This window comes from Chiloscyllium plagiosum, unplaced genomic scaffold (assembly GCF_037043375.1).
Source record: "Chiloscyllium plagiosum isolate Xiang-an unplaced genomic scaffold, Cpla_swu_hap1 HiC_scaffold_43, whole genome shotgun sequence".
NCBI classification, from domain to species: Eukaryota; Metazoa; Chordata; class Chondrichthyes; order Orectolobiformes; family Hemiscylliidae; genus Chiloscyllium; species Chiloscyllium plagiosum.
This window is the reverse complement of record NW_028270181.1, coordinates 23618937-23639507: the sequence shown is the minus strand read 5'-3', so window position 1 is coordinate 23639507 and position 20571 is coordinate 23618937. Positions and strand designations below refer to the sequence as shown.

The following is a 20571-nucleotide window of genomic DNA, read 5'->3' as shown; positions in this document are numbered from 1 at the left end:
GGTCAATTGAGGTTGATAATATTTTGGAACCTGCCTAGTCAATAGTTGATGAGGCACCACATATCTCATATATGCAAGGTTTTGACATTTATGATGAGCAAAATGTGATAGATCAATGGCCAGGTGGCAATAGGCAGAATTATACAGGACAGGACTATTATATCTGGAGGACAACTGCCTAGATGGTGGATTCAGATCACATACATATCGTGTGAATGGATCTGTGAATGGAGGAATGAGATTGTGGCTGCGACAGTAGGCAGTGATATTGGCAAGCTGCAAGATTTGCTAAATGTGCAAGATAATGGATAAGCAAACCTATAGGTTGAAAGAATTCAGTGGGCAAAAACAGTGGAAAACAAGAAAATTTAGTGCCCCTTCCCAAAATAGATCTGGGAGTGGCTCTTAGGGTGGAAAACATACATACAGAAATGAAAGAAGTGCTTGATCAGATAGACAGCCTCTCTAGTCCTACTAGCAAAAATCAGAATTAGAAAAATTAGAATACCATGATAGCTTCATCTGTTAGAATACTAACATGGTACTGTGTTAGTATTCTAATAGATGAAAGGCTTAACAGACAATCAATTTTTCAATGTATAATTTCAGTTACATCACACTGTAAATTTTTTACTATAAATTCTGTGTGTTAGGATTGAGCCCTCCACTACCACCTGATGAAGGAACAATGCTCCGAAAGCTAGTGTGCTTCCAATTAAACCTGTTGGACTAAAACCTGGTGTTGTGTGATTTTTATCTCTGAAATTAGTCACTTTTCATGACAGTTAACTTGTCAATCACCCAGATGGATGTTTGAGTGGAGCTCCTTTTACAATATTCTTGATGAGTGAAAGTGACAAATGTTTTTTCTTGGTCTGGGAAGTTCAGAATAAATGAAAAGAGTAAAAATTACTTTAGCTCTGGAAATACTGGCTCCGGTAGAAGTAATAGATATGGAGTTTTACTGGTCATATACTTTGGGGGAAAAAATTCGATAAAAAGATTATTTTGAAAACAGTCTGCCCATTGAATATTATATATATACTCTGTAGGGCAACATATGTAACAAAAGTGTGACTGAAAGAGAAAAGGGGTAATACTGATCTTGTTGATGTCAAGAGGAATGTTGGAAAGAGAAAAAAAATCTCCAAGATAAAACGGATAGATGATGAAGGGCTTTTTCCCGAAACGTCGATTTTCCTGCTCCTCGAATGCTGCCTGACCTGCTGGGCTTTTCCAGCACCACTCTGATCTAAACCCCGCAAGTCATTAATTGCCATATTTCTGTACAAAAGGTCAATTGGAGGTCCTAGAATATTAGGATAGTAGATTTTCTTCCTCAAAAAAGGATAACAATCATTTCACAATCATTAGGTAATATTTTCCAGATTTTACTGAATTCAAATTCCACTATCTGCTGTGGTGGGATTAGAAGCTAGAACCATCAACTGGCATTCTTTAAAAATATATTTCAGTCATGGGATGTAGGTATACTGGCTGGGGCAGCATTTATTGCCTAAGCCTAAATGGCCTTGACAAGGTGATGGTGAGCTGCCTCCTTGAATTGCTGCAGTCCATGTAGACCCACAATCCATGAGGAAGGGAATGCTAGGATTTTATCCCAATCACACTGAGCGAACGATACTATAGGGGTGGCATGGTGGCTCAGTGATTAGCACCGCTGCCTCACAGCACCAGGGTCCCAGGTCCAATTCCAGCCTTGGGCGACTGTCTGTGTGGAGTTTGTACATTTCCCCAGTGTCTGCGTGGGTTTCCACTGGGTGCTCCGGTTTCCTCCCACAGTCTAAAGATGTGCAGGTTAGGTGAATTGGCCATGCTAAGTTGCCCGTAGTGTTAATCAGAGGGGTATGGGTGGATTACTCTTTGCAGAGTCGGTGAGGACTTGTTGAGCCGAAGGGCCGGTTTCCACACTGTAGGGAATCTAATCTAATCTATATTTCCAAATTAGGATGTTGATTGGCTTGGAGGAAAATGTGATGATGTTTCCATGTATCTGCTGTCTTGTCCTTCTAGTAGTGATAATGGGTTCGGAAGGCGATATCATAGGAGCCTTTGGAAATTTCTCCAGTGCAGCTTGTAGATGGTACATACTGCTGCAAACTGATTATTAGTGGAGGAAGTGGATGCTTGTGGTTTTGATACCAGTCAGGCAAGCTGCTTTGTCCTGGATGGTGTCAAGCTTCTTGAGCGTGTTGGTACTGCACTCATCCAGGCAAGTGGGGAGTATTCCATCACATTCCTGACTTGTGCCTTTTAGATGGTAGACAGGCTTTGGGGAGTCAGGAGATGGGATTCCTGGTCCCTGACTTGCTCTTGAAGCCACAAATGTTTATGTGGTTAGTCAAATTCAGTTTCCAGTCAATGGTAACCCGAAGATTGTTAATATTTGGGGATTCTGTAATGGTGTTACCTTCCAATGTTGATGGGCGATGTTAGATTCTCTTGTTCAAGATGGTCATTGCCTGGCATTTGTGTGCCATAAATGTTAATTGCTACTTCTTGGCCCAAGCCTGGTTATCAGCTAAGTCTTATTGCATTTGGCCATGGACTACTTCAATATCTGAGGAGTCACAAATAGTGCTGAATATTGTGTAGTCATCCTCACTTCTGAACTTATGATGGAGGGGAGGTAAAGTAGCTGAAGATGGTTGGACATGGAACATTACTGAGGAAATGACAGAGATGTCCTTGAGCTGAGATGACTGAATTCCATTACAATTTTCTTTGTGCCAGCTATGACTGCCAGTTTTCCCCTTACTCTCATTGATTGGATTGCTAGTTCAACAATGGTTTATTCTATTATTCTATTCCCACACAATATAGCGGCATTTAAAACCATATCAAAGAGTGTTAACCTGGGCTTTTGTATTACCAGGCCAATGACACATTATATCACACCACCATGTGGTGCACAGAAAAAATTGGGCAGTCCTTTTCTCTTCGCCTGTTTGGTTTGAAATATTGTTAGTGTGCTATAATGTTTTGAGGGAAGTCTGTTCATGATATGCAATTAAATAGTGAAGAATATGCAGACAGAGGACATTGATTAATTAAATACCTTGAACACATACTTCTGGGACACTAGATGTTTTTTGTTTAAAATTGAGACGCTCACATTAGTTAACACAAACAGAAGAATTGATATCTAAAATGTATATCACCAATGAAGTTCAGATTACACTTGACCTTCATCTAGGCACATTGAATGGTGGTGTTCATATGGAATGGTGATGTTCATATTGAATGGTGGTACAGTCTCCAAAGGTCTGTTCCTGCACCTAGTTTCCATGTTTCTATGCTTCTAGACATAAAGCTTTGCTGAATCTGGCAAAATCATTTTTAAAAAGTGGGCAAGTCTTAAACTATTGTCAATACCAACTGAAGGACCCTGTAAAAGTAAAAGACAAAATTTAATTGAAAAACACGCTATTTATATAGAAGATTTTGCAAACAACCCAATAACGTTTGAAATTGTTAAACAAAAAAAAGTTAAACTTTTCAGTTTGTACTTGTCTGCACAGTTTGCAAGTATTGCCAATACATAGTAATTCTTGCAAACTGTCCTTAACAACAAAGGGCGTTGTCTTTCAGCAATCAAGTGCTAATAAATCCTAACTTCTGAAATATATAAGCTAAGTACTCAGAACAACTTTGACTATTTTTGTCATGGTTTTAATTTAGTACAGAAATATTTCTTGGCCTCAAGGATGGAAGGTCAGCTGGTTTTAAGTGGATTCAATATCAACATCCTCCAAATTCTTCCAAGAGAAAACACAGATGGTAGGAAGCAGTCATATATTCCTTACTCGGATTCGGAATTATTTTCTAGAATCATGCGAGTATCTCCTTTTTCCTCTTGATCACATTCTGAACTTTCACACTGCCTTTTGCATTTCTTTCAAATGCACACACAGTAACAGGAAAGGAACATATCCTACCAACTTCCTCTAAATCTAGTGTGTCATAGTTAGTGTTAGCGGAAACCTCGTATATTAAAAGAAAAAAAATGCTATAAAAGAAACCGTAAAATCCATCAGTAAAATATGATCTAGTACAGCGGAACTGTCACTTGTCCATTCATTTACAGTTAAACCTTAGTATACCAACTCAGCAATTTAACAAATTAATTCCAAAATTGTATAACTCACACCAGGAGAACTGGGTATTTCCAGATCTCAAAACTAGAGGGCATATTTTTAACATGAAAAGAGAAAGATTTTAAAAAAGACATGAGGGGAATTTTTTTTAAAACACAGAGTGACTTGCATGTGGAATGAACTTCCAGAGGAAGTGGTGAATGCAGCTACAATTACAACACTTAAAATACATTTCAATACATTTCAATAGGGATATGGCCAAGCGCAGGCAAATGAGATTAGTTTAGTTTGGGATTATGGTCGGCACGGACTGATTAGACTGAAGAATCTATTTCCGTGCTGTATGACTCTATAACTGGATTGAGAACTTGTAATAATTAGATTCGTTTAATCAATAATCTTAACAATAGAATTAAATACATGCCAAATGCCCCTAAAGTCAAAGTTATTTTTACAAAATACAAATGCTGACTATAGTAATATAATAGACTTCTGGTGACAAAGGTTCCTCAGTTTTAAGTCACTCACAGGATGTTAGTGTCATTGGCTGGGCCAGGATTTACTGTCCATCCCTAGTTGCCTTAGAGGTGGTGGTATAGTTCATTTGGTGTAGGTACACTCATAATGCCTCGAAAAAGGCATTTCCACAATTTTGACCCAGTGACATTGAAAGAATTTTAAAACAGGATGGTGAGTGGCTTGGAGGAAAAGGTATTTGGAAGGGCGAGAAAGAAAGAAAGATGATGAGGGTGAGAAAAATACAAATACAGCAATTGGTAATGGATGGAACTGGTGGAAGGAAAAGCATTCAAATCTGAAGCATGGACTTGGAATATTTACAGTGAACCTAGTTACAATGACAGCTCCCATCAACATTAGACATTAAAGTAAATATTTTACCTGATTGGTAGGCTTCAGCAAGTGCCCAAAGTTGTTGGGTGGTCCGTGTAGCAAGAATTTCTATTAGGACATGCTCATCCGTTCCAGCACCCTAGTAAACAAAAAAAAATTCTAACCACATACACCATGATCTCAATCAAATTTAAATATAGAAAATTAAACTCTGTGTTGGCACTGTGCCTTTAGGAGGGATTTGTTCTATGCTGTTTCTCTTGCAGAGAGGTGTTGCCACAGTGGTGTCAGAATATCTGCTTCAGAAGCAGTGGGTAAACAGCATTGTGCTTGTTGAATTTTTTTAAAAATTAGACACAAGAAACACGAGTGCATGGTGTCAGTCTCACACAGAGCCAGGGTTTTAGTTTTGCTTTCAGTCAGGGGTTTGGAGCTGCTGTTGAAGCTGATAAATGCAGCTCTCTCTCTGCTGCAGCTAAAAGCTTGAGTTCTCTCTCTGCTGCTACATTGTTTCTTTGCATGTTCTTTTCTCCTGGACTGGAGCAAAGATAGCATGTGAGGAAAATCTGTTTGGCTATATTTGCCTTTGCCAAGGGTGTGTTGATGGGATGCTACTATATTGGAACAGTTGATGACTGGTAGTTAAATAATATAAAATTTTGTTAAGCATTTCAGTAGAGTTAAAGTTATGCCAATTTTTTTTTCTGTGTTTTAATTATGTTGTAAGAATAAAATGTGTTTTGCTTCAAGCCCAGTCGTGGACCAATTGGATCATATTTGGAATACAGTGCCTTCCACTTGCCTTTAAATAAAATAAAAAGTCTTTGTCTAAGCTTTCTCCTTGATCTATTTTTGAGGGGAATTGATCTGATCTGTAACAACCTCATCCTAAAAATGTTACACAACTATGTGTATAAACTTTAACCTTTCACCTTTGCTCAACATTATGATATGTCTTGCCACAATTTTTCATCTTGTGGTAATCAGTTAGCAATAATTCTGTTGGGTCTTCAATATACCTCAATTTGCACATTACGATCTTAGGAAGATAATAAAGAAAATGCAAGAATTGTTTTAAACCTATTTTCCAGGCTACATCGCATGCCAGGATAGGATTCTACTCACATACTGACTTTCTACCATCTCAAGCAGGGGTTATATTGCCCCCAGGGCAGGAAATAGACAATTGTATTATTTCCAGGATGGGAACTTACCTCCAAAAGAGCAGTCATTTGTTGGGATTTTCAGAGAGGTGGAGTCCCTTTAATTGGCATTTACTGACTAATTCCTTGCCCAATTAAAGGCAGTGCCTAGACTTTTGAAGCTGGTTAGCCAATTAGAAACTTTCCAGCTTGACTGTAGCAGCAGATTATGAAATGGTAAGTAAAGGTAAAAGGTGATTCAACAAGGAAGCCCTCTTTCAATGAAGTTGAGTCATGGTTTAATAGCACATGTCAGGGCTACGGAGAATGACCACAGTAGAGTCATTTGAGAGATAGACAAACCACAATACAAATCAAATAAATGTCAAAATCTTTAACTAATGAAAAATAGTACATTTGGTACTACTGCAAAGTGGTGGTGGTGGGGGGGGTCAGGAGAGAGACATTGCTCCACAGAGTTGCTCACAACTTTTCTTTCACCCAGGTAGACAGGGAATGCCTTTAGGTCTCGTGTCATGACCACAGGTCATAACCTCAATATCAATATGACCATAGGTATTCAAGTGGAACATTTTTTTGAAAGAAGAGATGCAGACAAAGTATGACTGTGGATGTAAATTTCACTGCTTGTTAAGAACATCACACCTGAAAGTGTCAAAGAAGCAAAGAGAGATATGCATTACAAACTGAGCTGTCATCTCCTGACAGATTCTCAGACTGGGAGTGCGATAGAAATAAATGCAGCAGTCTGGACAAGAGAGATGTTTGCATTTTTCAACAGTACACAGGTTCAGGGGTTAAGAGCCATTGTGAAATCTGGTTCATGATAGTTTGCTGAGGTACATGTCAGTGCTAGCTTAGTTTATGTGCTACTGTGCTGTGAAAGTCAAAGATGAAGAATCAATGACTAATCACCCCTACATTGCACGTAAAAGACTCTCTCTCTCTCTGAGGGTTGTCAGTTTGTCAGCAAGACGTTTAAAAGGAAACAGTACTAAAGAATTTAATCCACCTGCAAAGCCAAATATCTCAACATTGACTCCTCAAGCTTTCTAAGCTTCACAAGTGTCCCAGAGGTCAGTTTATACATCTTTCAATTTGTATTTTTTTTATTCATGTGCACACAGATTCAACATGAGAAGTATATTACATTAAATGTCTATAAGCAGAATATTTTGTTAACTCAAGACAGACTGATTAAATTGGCTAATAACAAACTCACTTGATCGGAGAGACAAGGGAGGGGATCCTTTTTAACTAATTTTATTGCAACCAACTGAAGGGGCTGCTGGGTAAAGGAGGAGAGGTGATTCATTCCTCCCCACCCAGGAGGGACTTGGCCATTTGTAATACCTCACCTAGTATTGTAATACATTCGAGAACCCTGGCCTAGGAACTGGTCATAAAACTGGTGCAATTGCTGGACTTCTAGCCTGTCACTCCGCATCCCTCTCCAGACAGCGCCATTGGTCCCTGCCATGAATCTGGAGATTAATTGAAAAATCCTAGTCAGCCTCCTTTCACTGGGATTAATAACTGAAGCACATCATCAATTTGACTGGGTACTCATTGTGTAAGTGTGGCCCAGAAACAATCAGAGCTGTATAGCATGTAAACAGACCCTTCAGTCCAACTCGTCCATGTCAATCAGTTATAAATTAACCTAATCCCATTTGCCAGCATTTGTCCCATATTCCTCTATACCCGTCCTATTCATGTACCTATCCATAGGATAAATTCATGAAACTGACATATTGGTCAGCGGAGCTAAATTTCAGCCACTCCTATCTTTGACGTCAGCTGAAAATTCGGCCCCAACTGGTGTCAAAGTTCAACCTAGACACCAAGTTCTAGCAGACTATTTGACCTTTACAGTGTCAGATTTTAACCTTTATCTGCTGTTCACACACTTCCATTAAGCACAGCCAACAACAGCAGGCCGTATTCTTGCTGTGAAAATAGTGCCACTAAAGTGCCCAGTGGCTTTTCCCATTCAATAGTGATGACACAAAAAGCACGTTGGCCTAGACACTGAAACAGGATATTTACCTTGCCAACATTAGAAAAAAATCCAAAGAGACCCCGAGCATTGGCTGTCATTCAAATAGAAATAAAGCTGCAGGAGGAGCCTAAGAAAAGGAGAAAGAGGGCTAGCTATGAGGATTGTAGGGGTTGTGGATAAATTTAGTCCTATAGGGATTACAGGGTGGGGAAGCAGTTGGTGACTGCAGATAGCACTAGCAGCCTGTTGGAATGGGGACTAGGAGAAGAGAAGAGGAGATGGCTTACCACAGATTCATAATTGAAAGTAAGAAACTCAGCTGTTTATTCCAGCTATCCTGTAGGCTTGGTTGTTTCTTGCTGATATGGTTGCCTTAGAAGATACTATCTTGCATTGCAGTTGTCAAGTAAGCATTTGGTTCAGTATTTACACATTTTTGGTACTTAAAAAGGCCAAACTAAAAAAAAGGATAGCTATGACTTACTTCCATCGCATTTGCCATTTCCTTTGCATCAAATTTTCCAGGAGTCAGCATTAGACCTTCAGCCACACATTCAAAGTCCCCTCCGAGCTCCGATTTCAATTCATCAATTAGGCTCTATTGTAAAATTTAGTTACACATTATTCAACACAATAGAAAAAGTACAGAATGGTACTCAAAGTTCTGTTGTGACTTGCTTTTAAGAGTTTCAAGGACATGGGGTGGAGATGCAATTGAATATATTTCACAACTTCTGTAGCAATCATCTTAGTGATCACCTTATGGCAAAGAATTACAACAATCAACACCCTCTCCTTTCGATTCGGTGGATGCGAGTCTCATTGTCATACTCTCCCTCCAATTTGCTGTATATTTAAACTACAACCTCTTGACAGCTGGAAACTGGACTTCAAGCACAGCTGTGCCATTGCTAAGATCTATTACATTCAGCACCATAACATTTCTGCTGCTCTTGCTAAAACCTTCATTAATGTCTTTGTCACCTCTAGACTTTCTTTATTCATTCAAGGGATGAAGATGTTGCTGGCCAGGCCAGCATTCATTGCCCATCCCTAATTGCCCAGAGGGTGGTTAAGAGTCAACCACATTACTGTGAGTCTGGAGTTAGATGTAGGCCAGACCAGGTAAGGATGGCAGTTTCCTTCCCTAAAGGACATTCCCTAGATGATTTGGAGATTCCCTAGATGGGTTTTCTGACAATTGACATATCGTCATCATAAGACTCTTAATTTCAGGTTTTAAATTGAATTCAAATTCCACCATCTGCCGTGGCAGGATTTAAATCCGGGTCCCCAGAACATTAGCTGAGACTCAGGATTAATAGTCCAGCGATAATATCACTCGGCTATCTCCTCCCCCTTGACTATTACAACGACCAGCTGACCTCTTATACTTTATTGTCTGTAAACTGGAGGCCATCCAAAAACTTCATGTTGGCCATGTCCTAACAATGTCAAGTTTATCCTGTGCTTGCTGACCCATATTAAGATATTGTGTAGTTGAAAGCCAATCTTCAAAATCTCAACTTCCTACAAGACCTTACCCTATCCTAAATTTATCTCACCATCTAATATAGGATTGTTCCTAACTAAAGGACAATAGACTTCCTGCTTTTGCATGGCGTAATGTAATTAGGTTAAATAGACATCAGTTGTTATACTTCATTGTAAGGACAACGTATTTGTTTCATTGACAAAATAAATCCATATTTTAAAGAAAAGATTAAACAAAGCATGCACTATAGTATTTAAACTCCACTTTCTATTGATGTTTCTGATCTGTTAGGAAGGTAGCAATTCTGATTTTAAAAAACTTCATCCATCTATTGGACAAAGTTATCTTTATACAGTAAGAAATAATGTTTTTTTCTCTCAAGCACGTAAGTGCCTAGAAAGTGTTAAGTGATGTTCATTACCTGATCATAACTTGCTTTAAATGCTTCAATTATTTTCTGTCGTTGAAGATTGGTGCGAGTTGTCAAAATATCGATAATTTCATCTTCATCAGTTCCTGGTGAATTAACAAGGAAATTAGCATCATATTAAAAATTCCAATTACTTTTTTTTTACAGATATACCATTGAAGCAATAGACTTTTTTTCCCCAGGCTTCATCATTGATCTTCATGGAAAGGTGATGTTTGCCATTGATGGCAACTCATCCACCAGGTGTTCCTGCTCAGACTTTCCAAACAAAATGACAGCATCTGGTGACATAAGTACCCATGGAACCAATTTGCCCTTGTGTATGGATAGATAGAGAATGGAAAGATAAAATGGGATGGCTGCATGAACTAGAAATAGTCCTTTGTATATTTAGGAATCATGTTCTCTTCATTGAGTAACAGTTATCAAAGAGAACGATAAAGTGAAGGGATGTTCTAATACACTTAGGGCTTAATTTTGCCATTTCCTGGAAGTAAAGAGTAGGGAAAATAATGAAGCGAGTTGGTCCTAGAGGAAAACTTAAACCCTTCTCACCACATCAACAATTTTGTGCTGGATGAGCAGGTCCACTGGGGAGTTCTATTGACTTGCAAGCAATTAAGGCTATGAAGTAGTCATGAAAGTTTAAGTAGGGGAAACTAGAGGCATGAATGGAGGCAGGGAAGGGGTGGCAAAGGGGTGGTCTTGATAAGTGATCCTCCTGTCCCTGCATCCAATCTGTTTGGAACACTCTCACCACAAACCGTACCCCACAGATCGAAATGAAAAAAAAAAAAATTCTCGCTACTGGATCTCGAGGAGTAGGCCCTAGAACCCAAAAGCTGCTGGTTTCTGAACACTGGCAGCTTCTGGTGACCTGCGTCATCAGTGGACATCAGTGTTAGGAGGAGATACACCTACGTACACCCATCAATGCTTAAAATGAGCTGGCTGGCAGGTGATTGGATGAGTTCTCTTGCCAGTGGGGGGATGACATGCTTGACACCCCGACGCTTAGGTGGAAAAACAAAAGAGGGAAATTTACATCCTTAAACTAGGAAGGTTTCCTGCATCTAGAAACATGTGGAAGATGAAGCAAGCACATAGAATGATTGTGCAGTTTTCCATTCCTAGAATATGATGAAACCTGAGGTTCTGATTTGACAGATAGTTGGCTGACCTGCTCTCCCATTCCTGGCTCCTGCCTTAGGCATGTTGGAAGGATTTACAATTTCATAAATCAGAGTATGAACACACCTTCTGTGGCTATCAAGTCCTGGGATGAAGCTTATATCCTGAAATGTAGTCACTTATGTAACACAGGAAACACTGTAGGCAATCTGTGCACAGGAAGCTCCCACAAAGATCCATGTGAGAATTGCTAAATGATATTGTATGAGCAACAGCTGTTAGCCAGTTCACCAGGACTTGCATTGCCATTGGACCCAATACACCATTTGACACGAAAGACAGAACCTCCCTTTAATGTCCCTTCTGAACAAGGTACTTCCAATGGTGCAGTTTTCCCTCAGTACAGCATTCAAGAGGTGAGAGAATTGCCAGGCAAGTCACATCTGATATAATAAAGGAAAGATTTACGAAGAATATTGCAAAATACTTCAAACAAAATACAGTACTTTTCTGAGTTTATTCAGGGTGAAAGCCACACATGAGAGAATTTGTTTGCTTTTTAGGCTGGGAATTTGAGTAAAGCATCTGCTCGGGTCATTGATTTATGGTAGCAGCAGTAACATCAAAACAAGATTTTTTATTTGTGTAGCTTACAGGGAGGGGAATTAAGAAGACAATTTTCTTTTCTGAAGAACGCTTTGTTTTAGAGGTCACGGAATAGCAAAATGTAGGATGGTAATTTCACTTACAAAGTAATGAAATACGGAGTTATACAATATACAAATAAAACAGTTTAGGATATTTGAAAAATTGTATTCTTTTGATAAATGTATCTGTGCAAATGAGCATTTTAAATTAAGCTCCATTGTAGATCAAATCTTGCAATGTATTACAAAATATAGTTCTTGGTGCAGATGTTAACTGGAATGTGATATCGCTTCTAGCCTTCTCCAAGGCTAAGCTTTGCATCATATTTGTGAATTTTAAAAACTAAAAAGAAACTGACTAAACACTTCTAAAAATAAAATTACATCAGTAAAGCTAAGTTAAGATCCAACATGTCTTTAATACTCAAAAGTGCAATGGGGAAAGCGTTTGTTAACCCAAACAGTAAGGATATTCAATATTTACTCACTTAACTGCAGGAAAGGAGGGGCAACACACCAAAGTGGAGCTAACAGTAAAAGTGGCTTTATGGTGTTAGAACCCCCACTGAATTTTCATTTTTAGCAATTTTGAATTATGAGCTGGAAATGACTGGTGAGGTTTAGGACAGCCCATGTTAAAAGGGGAAGAACAGACCAAACAAGCTTTGCTTGCTTCGGAGGCTAATTGCAGGATGAGCCTTGATTAAAAGGTTCTACAGACGCAGCAACCCGAGAAGGGCACTGTGGTGAAACAGAAGTTGGCATTAATGAGGTCAGTACCTGGGAATTGGTTCTAGCAAGTCTGAAAGATGCCCTTAGTTCAAGCAAATGGCAGTTGTTGAATGGTAATTGAGGCCTCATTGAAAAAAAAAGTACAAAACTAACATTCTCTTTGCTGGATCTCTTCAGGAGTAGGCCCTGACTGACTATCCCTAAGACCCAGAAGCTGCTGGCTTCTGAATACTGGCAGCTTCTGGCAACCTAGGTCATCAGTGGAAGTCAGTGAAAAGGGGAAATATGTGCCCAATGCTTAAAATGAACTGACTGGCAGGTGATTGGATGGGTTCTCTTGCCAGTGGGGTGGCAAGTTTGTCACCACCTAACATGCCTGCCTCACACTTAGAAACAAAAGAAAAAATTACATCCTTAAACGAGGAAGGCTTCCCACAAGATAATGGAGGAGTTGATTAGCCTAAGATGGCAGAACCAGAATTAAGGTATTTTTTTCTTGAACTATGTTTTCTGAATGATGGCCCTGGAATGTTGCTGAGACAGCATGAAGGTTTGAAAGTTCCTTGCCTAATTTGATACACCAACTTCCAGAAACCCAGAGAGCAGAAAACCGAGTTAGAAGTATTGCTGCCTTTACCTGGGTGAACTGAGAGGGTGGCCCTTATCAACGTTTCAAGAAAAATAGCTAAGAAGTCCATATTTATGCTTGTGAATCAACATATCATGAAGGATGTTTTAGTAATCTGGCCAGTTTTGTTATTTTTAAAATTTAATTTAACTGTGTTTACCTTTTCTGTCTTTTGTGTGAATGAGGGCTTGAAACAATGCGATTCAAATTTAAAATGTAGACATTAATCAACTTACCGTGTTGTTTAATTTACTCTCTGCTAATATCATTTTTATTTAATCAGTGGTTAAGTCTTTTGTTTAAGATACAAAATGATTGTCCAGAAATTAATTTTCTCTGGGATTGGTTTTTCAAAAGTCTGCTTAGAACCATTGGAGTGACTATTTGGGGCCTTTGACAGGTTAATTGTGCTGTATTGTAAATACAGAAGTAGAAATATTGATTTGTCTGTCTCCGTATCATAACAAAAGTCACTAGAGGAGATTGCAAATGCTACACCAAAGAAACTTATTATAGAACAGGGAGAACCCAGAAAATTCTGATTCTTGACATTACATTTAATGCAATATTAGACTTCTTAAAATCCTATGTCCCTTTTCCTGTCTGTCAAGAAAAAACTCTCCTCTTGAACTGGTCACAAGTATTTTCAAGGTTGAAATGCTGACAAGTTATTTTAGCTCGAATAAAATTCTGAAATGTTCAGCTCCTTTCATTGAGGATATGATTCCAGGTGCATCATGTTAACTTGTGAACAGAAAATATTTACAAGATACACAGAATACAAAAAGGTATCATCATTGCATTCCTTCCATGGTAACCAGAGACAAATAACAATTTAAGTAGTTTCAGAACTCAGTGTTGTTGATGCAAAATGTTAGGTTCTGGCTGGAATATTAACTTGCCTCTTTCTTGATGCGCGGATCAAACTGATCTCTAACTCCTTACAACTATACAGCATCTGTAGAGTAGCAACACATACAAAAAGGTGTTTTATGGGAATAATCAGACAAAATTTGACAATGAGCCCAAGGAGGAGATATTAGATCAGTGACAAGGTCACAGATGTAGATCTAAAGGAGCATCTTAAGAGGAGAGAGGGGTTTGGAGGTGGAGAGGATTAGAGAGCAGAATTCCAGAGCTTAGGCTCTGTCTACCAATGAAGGGACATAGCAAATAGGAAGTACACAAGAGATTGGAATTGAAGCACTCCAAATTCCTTTTAAAAATCTTAATACATGAAGCTAGAAGTGAAGCATTTGAATAGTTAAGTGCACCATAAATATTTTAAACAATTGAAACTATTAGAATGATAGTTAGCAAAATAATTGACAAAGGATTGTTTGTGTTTTCAGTATTCACTTTCTGTTACCAGTAAAAGTAAGCTTTTAGTTTACATTAGTTTTATCTTCCTATATTGAAAATAAAATTCATTATATGCTGCAATCATTGAAAAATTAAAACTCCATAAACACAGGATATACTGAGACATGCATTAGAAACTGGATTTTGTGTTCTTAAATGCCTTGAATGCCTTGTAATAATTAATTCTATACCTCATCTCTGTCCTCTAACTTTTACCTGTTCTAACATGGACAGTGCAGATTATCTATCAATTACTACATTAAAGCAAGTCCATGCATATGTAACCCAATGGAAAATAGTGCTAAGAATTAGATGACATAAACAACTGGTCTAAATAAACTTGTGAATAGATTAACTGTGGTTTACTTCTAAATATGGGAATCTCAACGTCACTTTGTTAAATGAAATAGAACTGATCTCCACCCAACATCTTTTAATGCTTTAATTCTAAATTCTGGAAATTCTACAATTGCAGTGAGAAATGCAGACAAAGGAGATATTGTATTTAAATCAGGGAAACGCCTCTTTATTTCATCAAAGCTGTCATAACCCAATGATGAAGTAAATAGACTTTTACAAAAGAAACCAGGTGTACATGCCTCTTAAAACTTTCTGGGGCAAACAAAAAAAAAATAGGAGTTACATTTTAACAGCTTGTTGTATTTGATTTGAGGCAAGCATTAAATAAATCCACCCATGACATAGCTCTCAAAATCTACAACTTCATTTTAATGTGTGTCTTCCTTGTGCTTACAAGGAGCCAATTCTTTTGATGGAAAAGGCAACATTTGGCCATTAGTGAAGCGACGTTGCCTCCATAAGTGTGTTACATCTGGTGAGGCAATGCTTGCATTATCTTATATTCAATATTACACTAGCTATGGATGAATTCGCTAGACACATATGACAGGTAACTATTATATTCAATAATTACATCTACAGGCACAAGTGTCTGGACTCACGTTAAGTGACACAAAGCAACATAAAAAGATGACAGAGGAGACATTTATACCCTCAGATTACTTGATGCAGCAATGACATCATGAGCTGGTCTGAAAGGCACACTAACCATGAGACACAACAATAGGATCAGCTCCAACAGACAGTAGACCAGCCTGCCAACCATTCTGGTTTGTTGGCAATGCGCCATTTCTATCCCAGTGGGATTTCATTTTTGCAAATTATATCCAAGCCGGCATATTAAATATGGTTCATCTCCTTTGGTTTTAGCCATGTTTTTAAAAAAACATTATCACTATTTTTTAAAAATTACTTCATTTTCTAAATAGCTATAATTGAATATTTTTTCTCTGGATCTAAAGATCTTCTGTACAGGGAGATTTCCTAGTTGACACATTCAACACAGCAGCATGACTTAAATCGTATCTATCTGGTGCATAAGCAAACAGCAGCATTGAAATTCTTAAGTGGGTCAAGGATCTTTGTGGAAATCAATTTAGCCAATAATGTAGCAAGAATGCATCCATTATCTTTCTGTGTTTTGCAATTTTAAAGGTGTTTCTTTCCTTTCAAAGAAAAATAATCTTCAATCATAACTATCTCCCCCTCATTCACAGAGAGTGAATATCCAGAACTTTACTAGCAGAATTCAATGGCATCAAATTGATAAAGTTTACAGATCAAGGAAGGGCACTATATATACATGGGACCAACAACTATTCATAATGACTTTAAGCAACTAAATTAGATGGCGCTTATGGAAAAGGAGCTAGGAGCTCGGCTCAGACATCCTGCTCCACTCCATTTCAGCTACTCAATGCAGTTCTCTCAGTTCCATCATGCAATAGCAATAGAGACATTTATTGAAAAATTTCAGTTACCTAGTCCTTTCATAGCACTGCGAAGATTTTCTGCATCATGGTATGCATTAAAGCCAGGATATGGTTTGACAGTGGCTCTTGGCTGCACAAGGAAGAACAATATAGTTACAATATTTTACCAATCATTTCATTAAGAAATTTAAGATGATTCAGATGGAAACATTCAACAATGGATCATTTTGCACAAATTTCATAAGAGTTACACATTTTGAGGATAAAAGCAAAATGGATACTGGAAACTTGAAACAACCACAGGATGTTGGAGAAACTCTGTACGTCTGGCAGCATCTGTCGAGATAAATGTTTTGAGTCCAATAGGACTGTATTTTAGAACTTTCCAAGGACTTGTCTCTCAAAAAATTACAAGTTATGAGGATTTTTCCTCTTCATCACCTAGGTGATGGCCTAGAGATATTATTACTGGATTGTTAATCCAGAGACCCAGATAATGTTCTGGGGACTTGGGTTCAAATCCTGCCATAGCAGATGGTGGAATTTGAATTCAATAAATATAAGAGTCTAATGATGAACATGAATCTTTGCTGATTGTCAGAAAAACCCATCTGGTTTACTAATGTCCTTTAGGGAAAATGCCATCCTTACCTGGTCTGGCCTATGTGTGACTCCACACCCACAGCAAAGTGATTGACTCTTAACTGCCCTCTGAGCAATTAAGGATGGGCAATAAATGCTGCCTAGCCAGTGATGCCTTCATCCCGTGATTGATTAAAGAAAATTTAAAAAGTTTTGTTCCCATCTTTCAACCATAATATTCAAAATAGATTAATCCCCTTAAATCTGCCATTTGGTCTTTATTTAAAACTATGGTGAAAATAAAAGGTTATGGTGAGAGAATGGCTGGGCAGTGATTATTTATTAATCTATAACCAGCATGACCAGATCGTTGTGAAGATGGGTAAGACTTCAAGTTATATTCTTTGCTTAAATTAGTCCAGGAATATTATCCTTTGCAAGATTTTGAGATGGCCACAGTTAAAGACTGTGTCCAGTTTTGGCCCTGACATGGTGTGAGGAGGTGGTTCTGGAGAAAACATTTGCCTGCTTTCACTTTTCTTCCTGACCTTGAAAATTAAAGCCCATCCTCACTTCCATCGTACTCATCAATTACTGTTTATTTTCTCCCCAACATTCTAAACATGCTCCCAATCAGCACAAATCTTTTGTGTAACTTTATATCTTTTTAATTATATCGTTTCATGGGATGATTGTGTTGCTGGCTGGGCCAGCATTTATTGCTCATCCCCAGTTGAGAAGGTGGTGGTGAATTGCCTTTTTGAACTGCTGCAGTCCATGAGTTACCCAATCAGGTTTCTATCCCGACCACGGTATCAAAAATCACAGAACACATCCTATGTAGCTCTGAAATATATATCTTTATCCTTCTCAGTGTCTGCATCTTTGACACTATTTTCCTCCCATATTTCTCCTCAATAAACTGCCATGGATTGCTGTTACTTGTTCAATTCTTACCTATCCAGTTAAAGGCAGACAGTTACCCGCAATTACTTCTCCCATTGGTGCATAACTCCAACTGAAGACTGAGTATTCTTTTCAGTGTCTGCCACAATGCCATGCCCTAGACATCAATTCCAGCCCTTTCCTCAGAACTATTTTATACAGGGAATCTGTAATCTCAGTGTCGTATTTGACTCTGAGATTAGTTTATATCCATAGAATGGGTGTACCATCAAGACCTGCCCTTTTCTATCTCCACTGCAGCACTGGACTCTGCTCATTTATTTGTCACTGATCTCTCAGCCATCCTTTTATTACATCAAACAATTGCAATGTACTCCTAGCAGCCTCTCCTACTTTCAGAAATTTGGTCATTCAAAACTCTGCTGCCTGCAAACTACCTCACATGAAGCTCTATTCATCTATTATTCTTATCTTTACTGTACTATATTTGCTCCAAGTGGGCAGCACAGTGGCTCTGTGGTTAGCACTGCTGCCCCTCAGCGCCAGGAATCCAGGTTTGATTCCACCCTCAAGTGACCGTCTTTGTGGAGTTTGCGCATTCCCCTGTTTCTGCAGGTCCTCCGGTTTCCTCCCACAGTCCAAAGATGTGCAGGTTAAGTGGATTGTCCATGCTAAATTGTCCATAGTGCGCAGAAATGTGCAGGCTATGTGGATTAGCCATGGGAAATGCAGGGTTACAGGTTGCAAATCCACGATGGCTGCCCATTTTTATCAGTGTCCATTTCTGACATTGTTTATGGCAGGTTACAAGAGTGTTACAAGGGGACATAAATTTAAGGTGAAGGGTGGAAGGTATAGGGGGGATGTCAGGGGTAGATTCTTTACCCAGAGAGTGGTGGGGGCATGGAATGCACTGTCTGTGGGAGTGGCAGAGTCAGAATCATGGGTGACCTTTAAGCGGCAATTGGATAGGTACATGGATAGGTGCTTAAGCTAGCACAAATGTTCGGCACAACATCGTGGGCCGAAGGGTCTGTTCTGTGTTGTATTGTTCTATATTCTATGTTCTAGTAATGCCCCTATAACAGGTTTGTCGTTCCCCTTTTTCCCCCTTGCTCTTAGTGTGGTAACATTTGTACTTTTGGGGCAAATAAACTGCTTCTGTTTATCACAGTAAGCTTCAAGAGTTGGAGTCAATTTCAATTCAGAAATATAAGCCAAGTGGGGAGATCATTTCAATTCTTAAATAAGGGAATAATTAATTTATTCAATTGGCCAGATCATTTAAGGTAGTATCTCCTATCTTTGTCTCTCATTGTTATAGAGCTCCAAAGACAAACAGTTAAAGTATCACACCTCAGCATTGCGAACATTCTAAGAACTTTTGTTGCATTTGTATAGTACCCTAGCATTTCGTAAACGTTCTAACTATGGTGTTACATTAGTTACTGGAGCATTTAGCACCCTCCAGATCATACCAAAATAGTGTTGTTGTATGGTAATATTGATGTGAAGACTTGTATCTGGACAATATACTATATTAACTGTCTCGATAACTGTGCGGAAATAGTCTGTATAACAATCACGTTCCTGTTTTCTTTTGGAAACTGGGTGTGACAGAATGAACAACTGTTCAATCAGGAAGTTCTGCCCATGGACATTAGAAAGGGGCCACACCATTTTCTGGATGAAATTGCAGCCATTCACCCACGAGGGCGAAAGAAATCCCTAGCGTATGGGGAAAAAAAAATCGCGATTCGGTGCTATGTAGTTAAAACCGAAGCTGAAATACTCTTGTACTTCCCAATTTGGGAGCAACTTGACCACGCCCAGAAACCAAGTGTAATTTATCGCAGGTATTTCTGAAACTGTAAATTCACAGCACACTGCTCCTCACAATGATATAATACTGGTCTTCAGAGGGGTTCTGTCTTACTCAGCCGTTAGCTACTAACTGTGCACAAATTTACAAAAAGTGTCAATGTTAATATAAGGGAGAGAGAAGGTGTCGATGGCTTCCCAGTTTATATTCCAATCCATCTGCGAGAAATCGGCTGAATTTAGATCATTTGCCATTTGAGATAGCATTGGTGACTTACACGAGATGGCTAAGAGATACCAAACTGGGGCACCAGAAGAAATGAACAAACCCTAAGGTGTGAAACATGTTTTTTTTCCGTCGTGCACTTCAAACGCAATGCATCTGAATTTGTAAAGCGCCCGAAAAAAAAATAACCATGCCATTTACTTACATTGTATACGCCCTTAGCAGCCATAATTTCGAAATTAGAAGTGTTTTTGTTTATAGAAAATTTGCACAGAAGATACAGGGTAAGCCCACCTCTCTGCTTTCGCTGTCTTAGTAAGAAACACGATCTGGCGATTGATTTGAGGATTCCTTTTAATGAAAACTGATGAATAGGTGTGTATAGGTGTGGCCATACAATTTTGTCCAGACTGGCTTCTCTTGCCTAAAGGAGGCGTTCCAGGAGCTACCAGTCCTGTTTGGCAGCATCTTCCAATGCGCCAATGAAAAGGCAGGTCGCCTCCGCAGTGAGACCCGCCCTGATGGAGTCTTTCTTAATGGATATACAGGGTTTGCTTCCATCCTGCCCGAAAGTCAAGACAAGCAGTCTGCAGAAATAATCAAAGCAGGCTAAACGACTGGTCGGGAGCCAGGGTGCAATCTCTGATCCCGAGCAGGACCTATTCCTGAAGTTGGGAAATAAC

The 20571-nt window shown here is 38.9% G+C and overlaps 1 protein-coding gene across 1 annotated transcript in view; it reads right to left on the bottom strand.

Annotated features, from left to right (window-relative positions):
• Positions 1-20299, bottom strand: part of LOC122541793 (annexin A4-like) — a 50338-nt gene extending 30039 nt beyond the window's left edge. The window contains exons 1-5 of the mRNA XM_043678776.2: positions 20094-20299; positions 16402-16483; positions 10052-10146; positions 8620-8733; positions 5019-5109 (exon numbers count right to left, since the gene is read on the bottom strand). Of these exons, the coding sequence (XP_043534711.2) occupies positions 5019-5109; positions 8620-8733; positions 10052-10146; positions 16402-16483; positions 20094-20117 (406 nt within the window). The 5' untranslated portion in view covers positions 20118-20299. The remainder of the gene's footprint in view (positions 1-5018; positions 5110-8619; positions 8734-10051; positions 10147-16401; positions 16484-20093) is intronic.
• Positions 20300-20571: the final 272 nt, after the last annotated feature.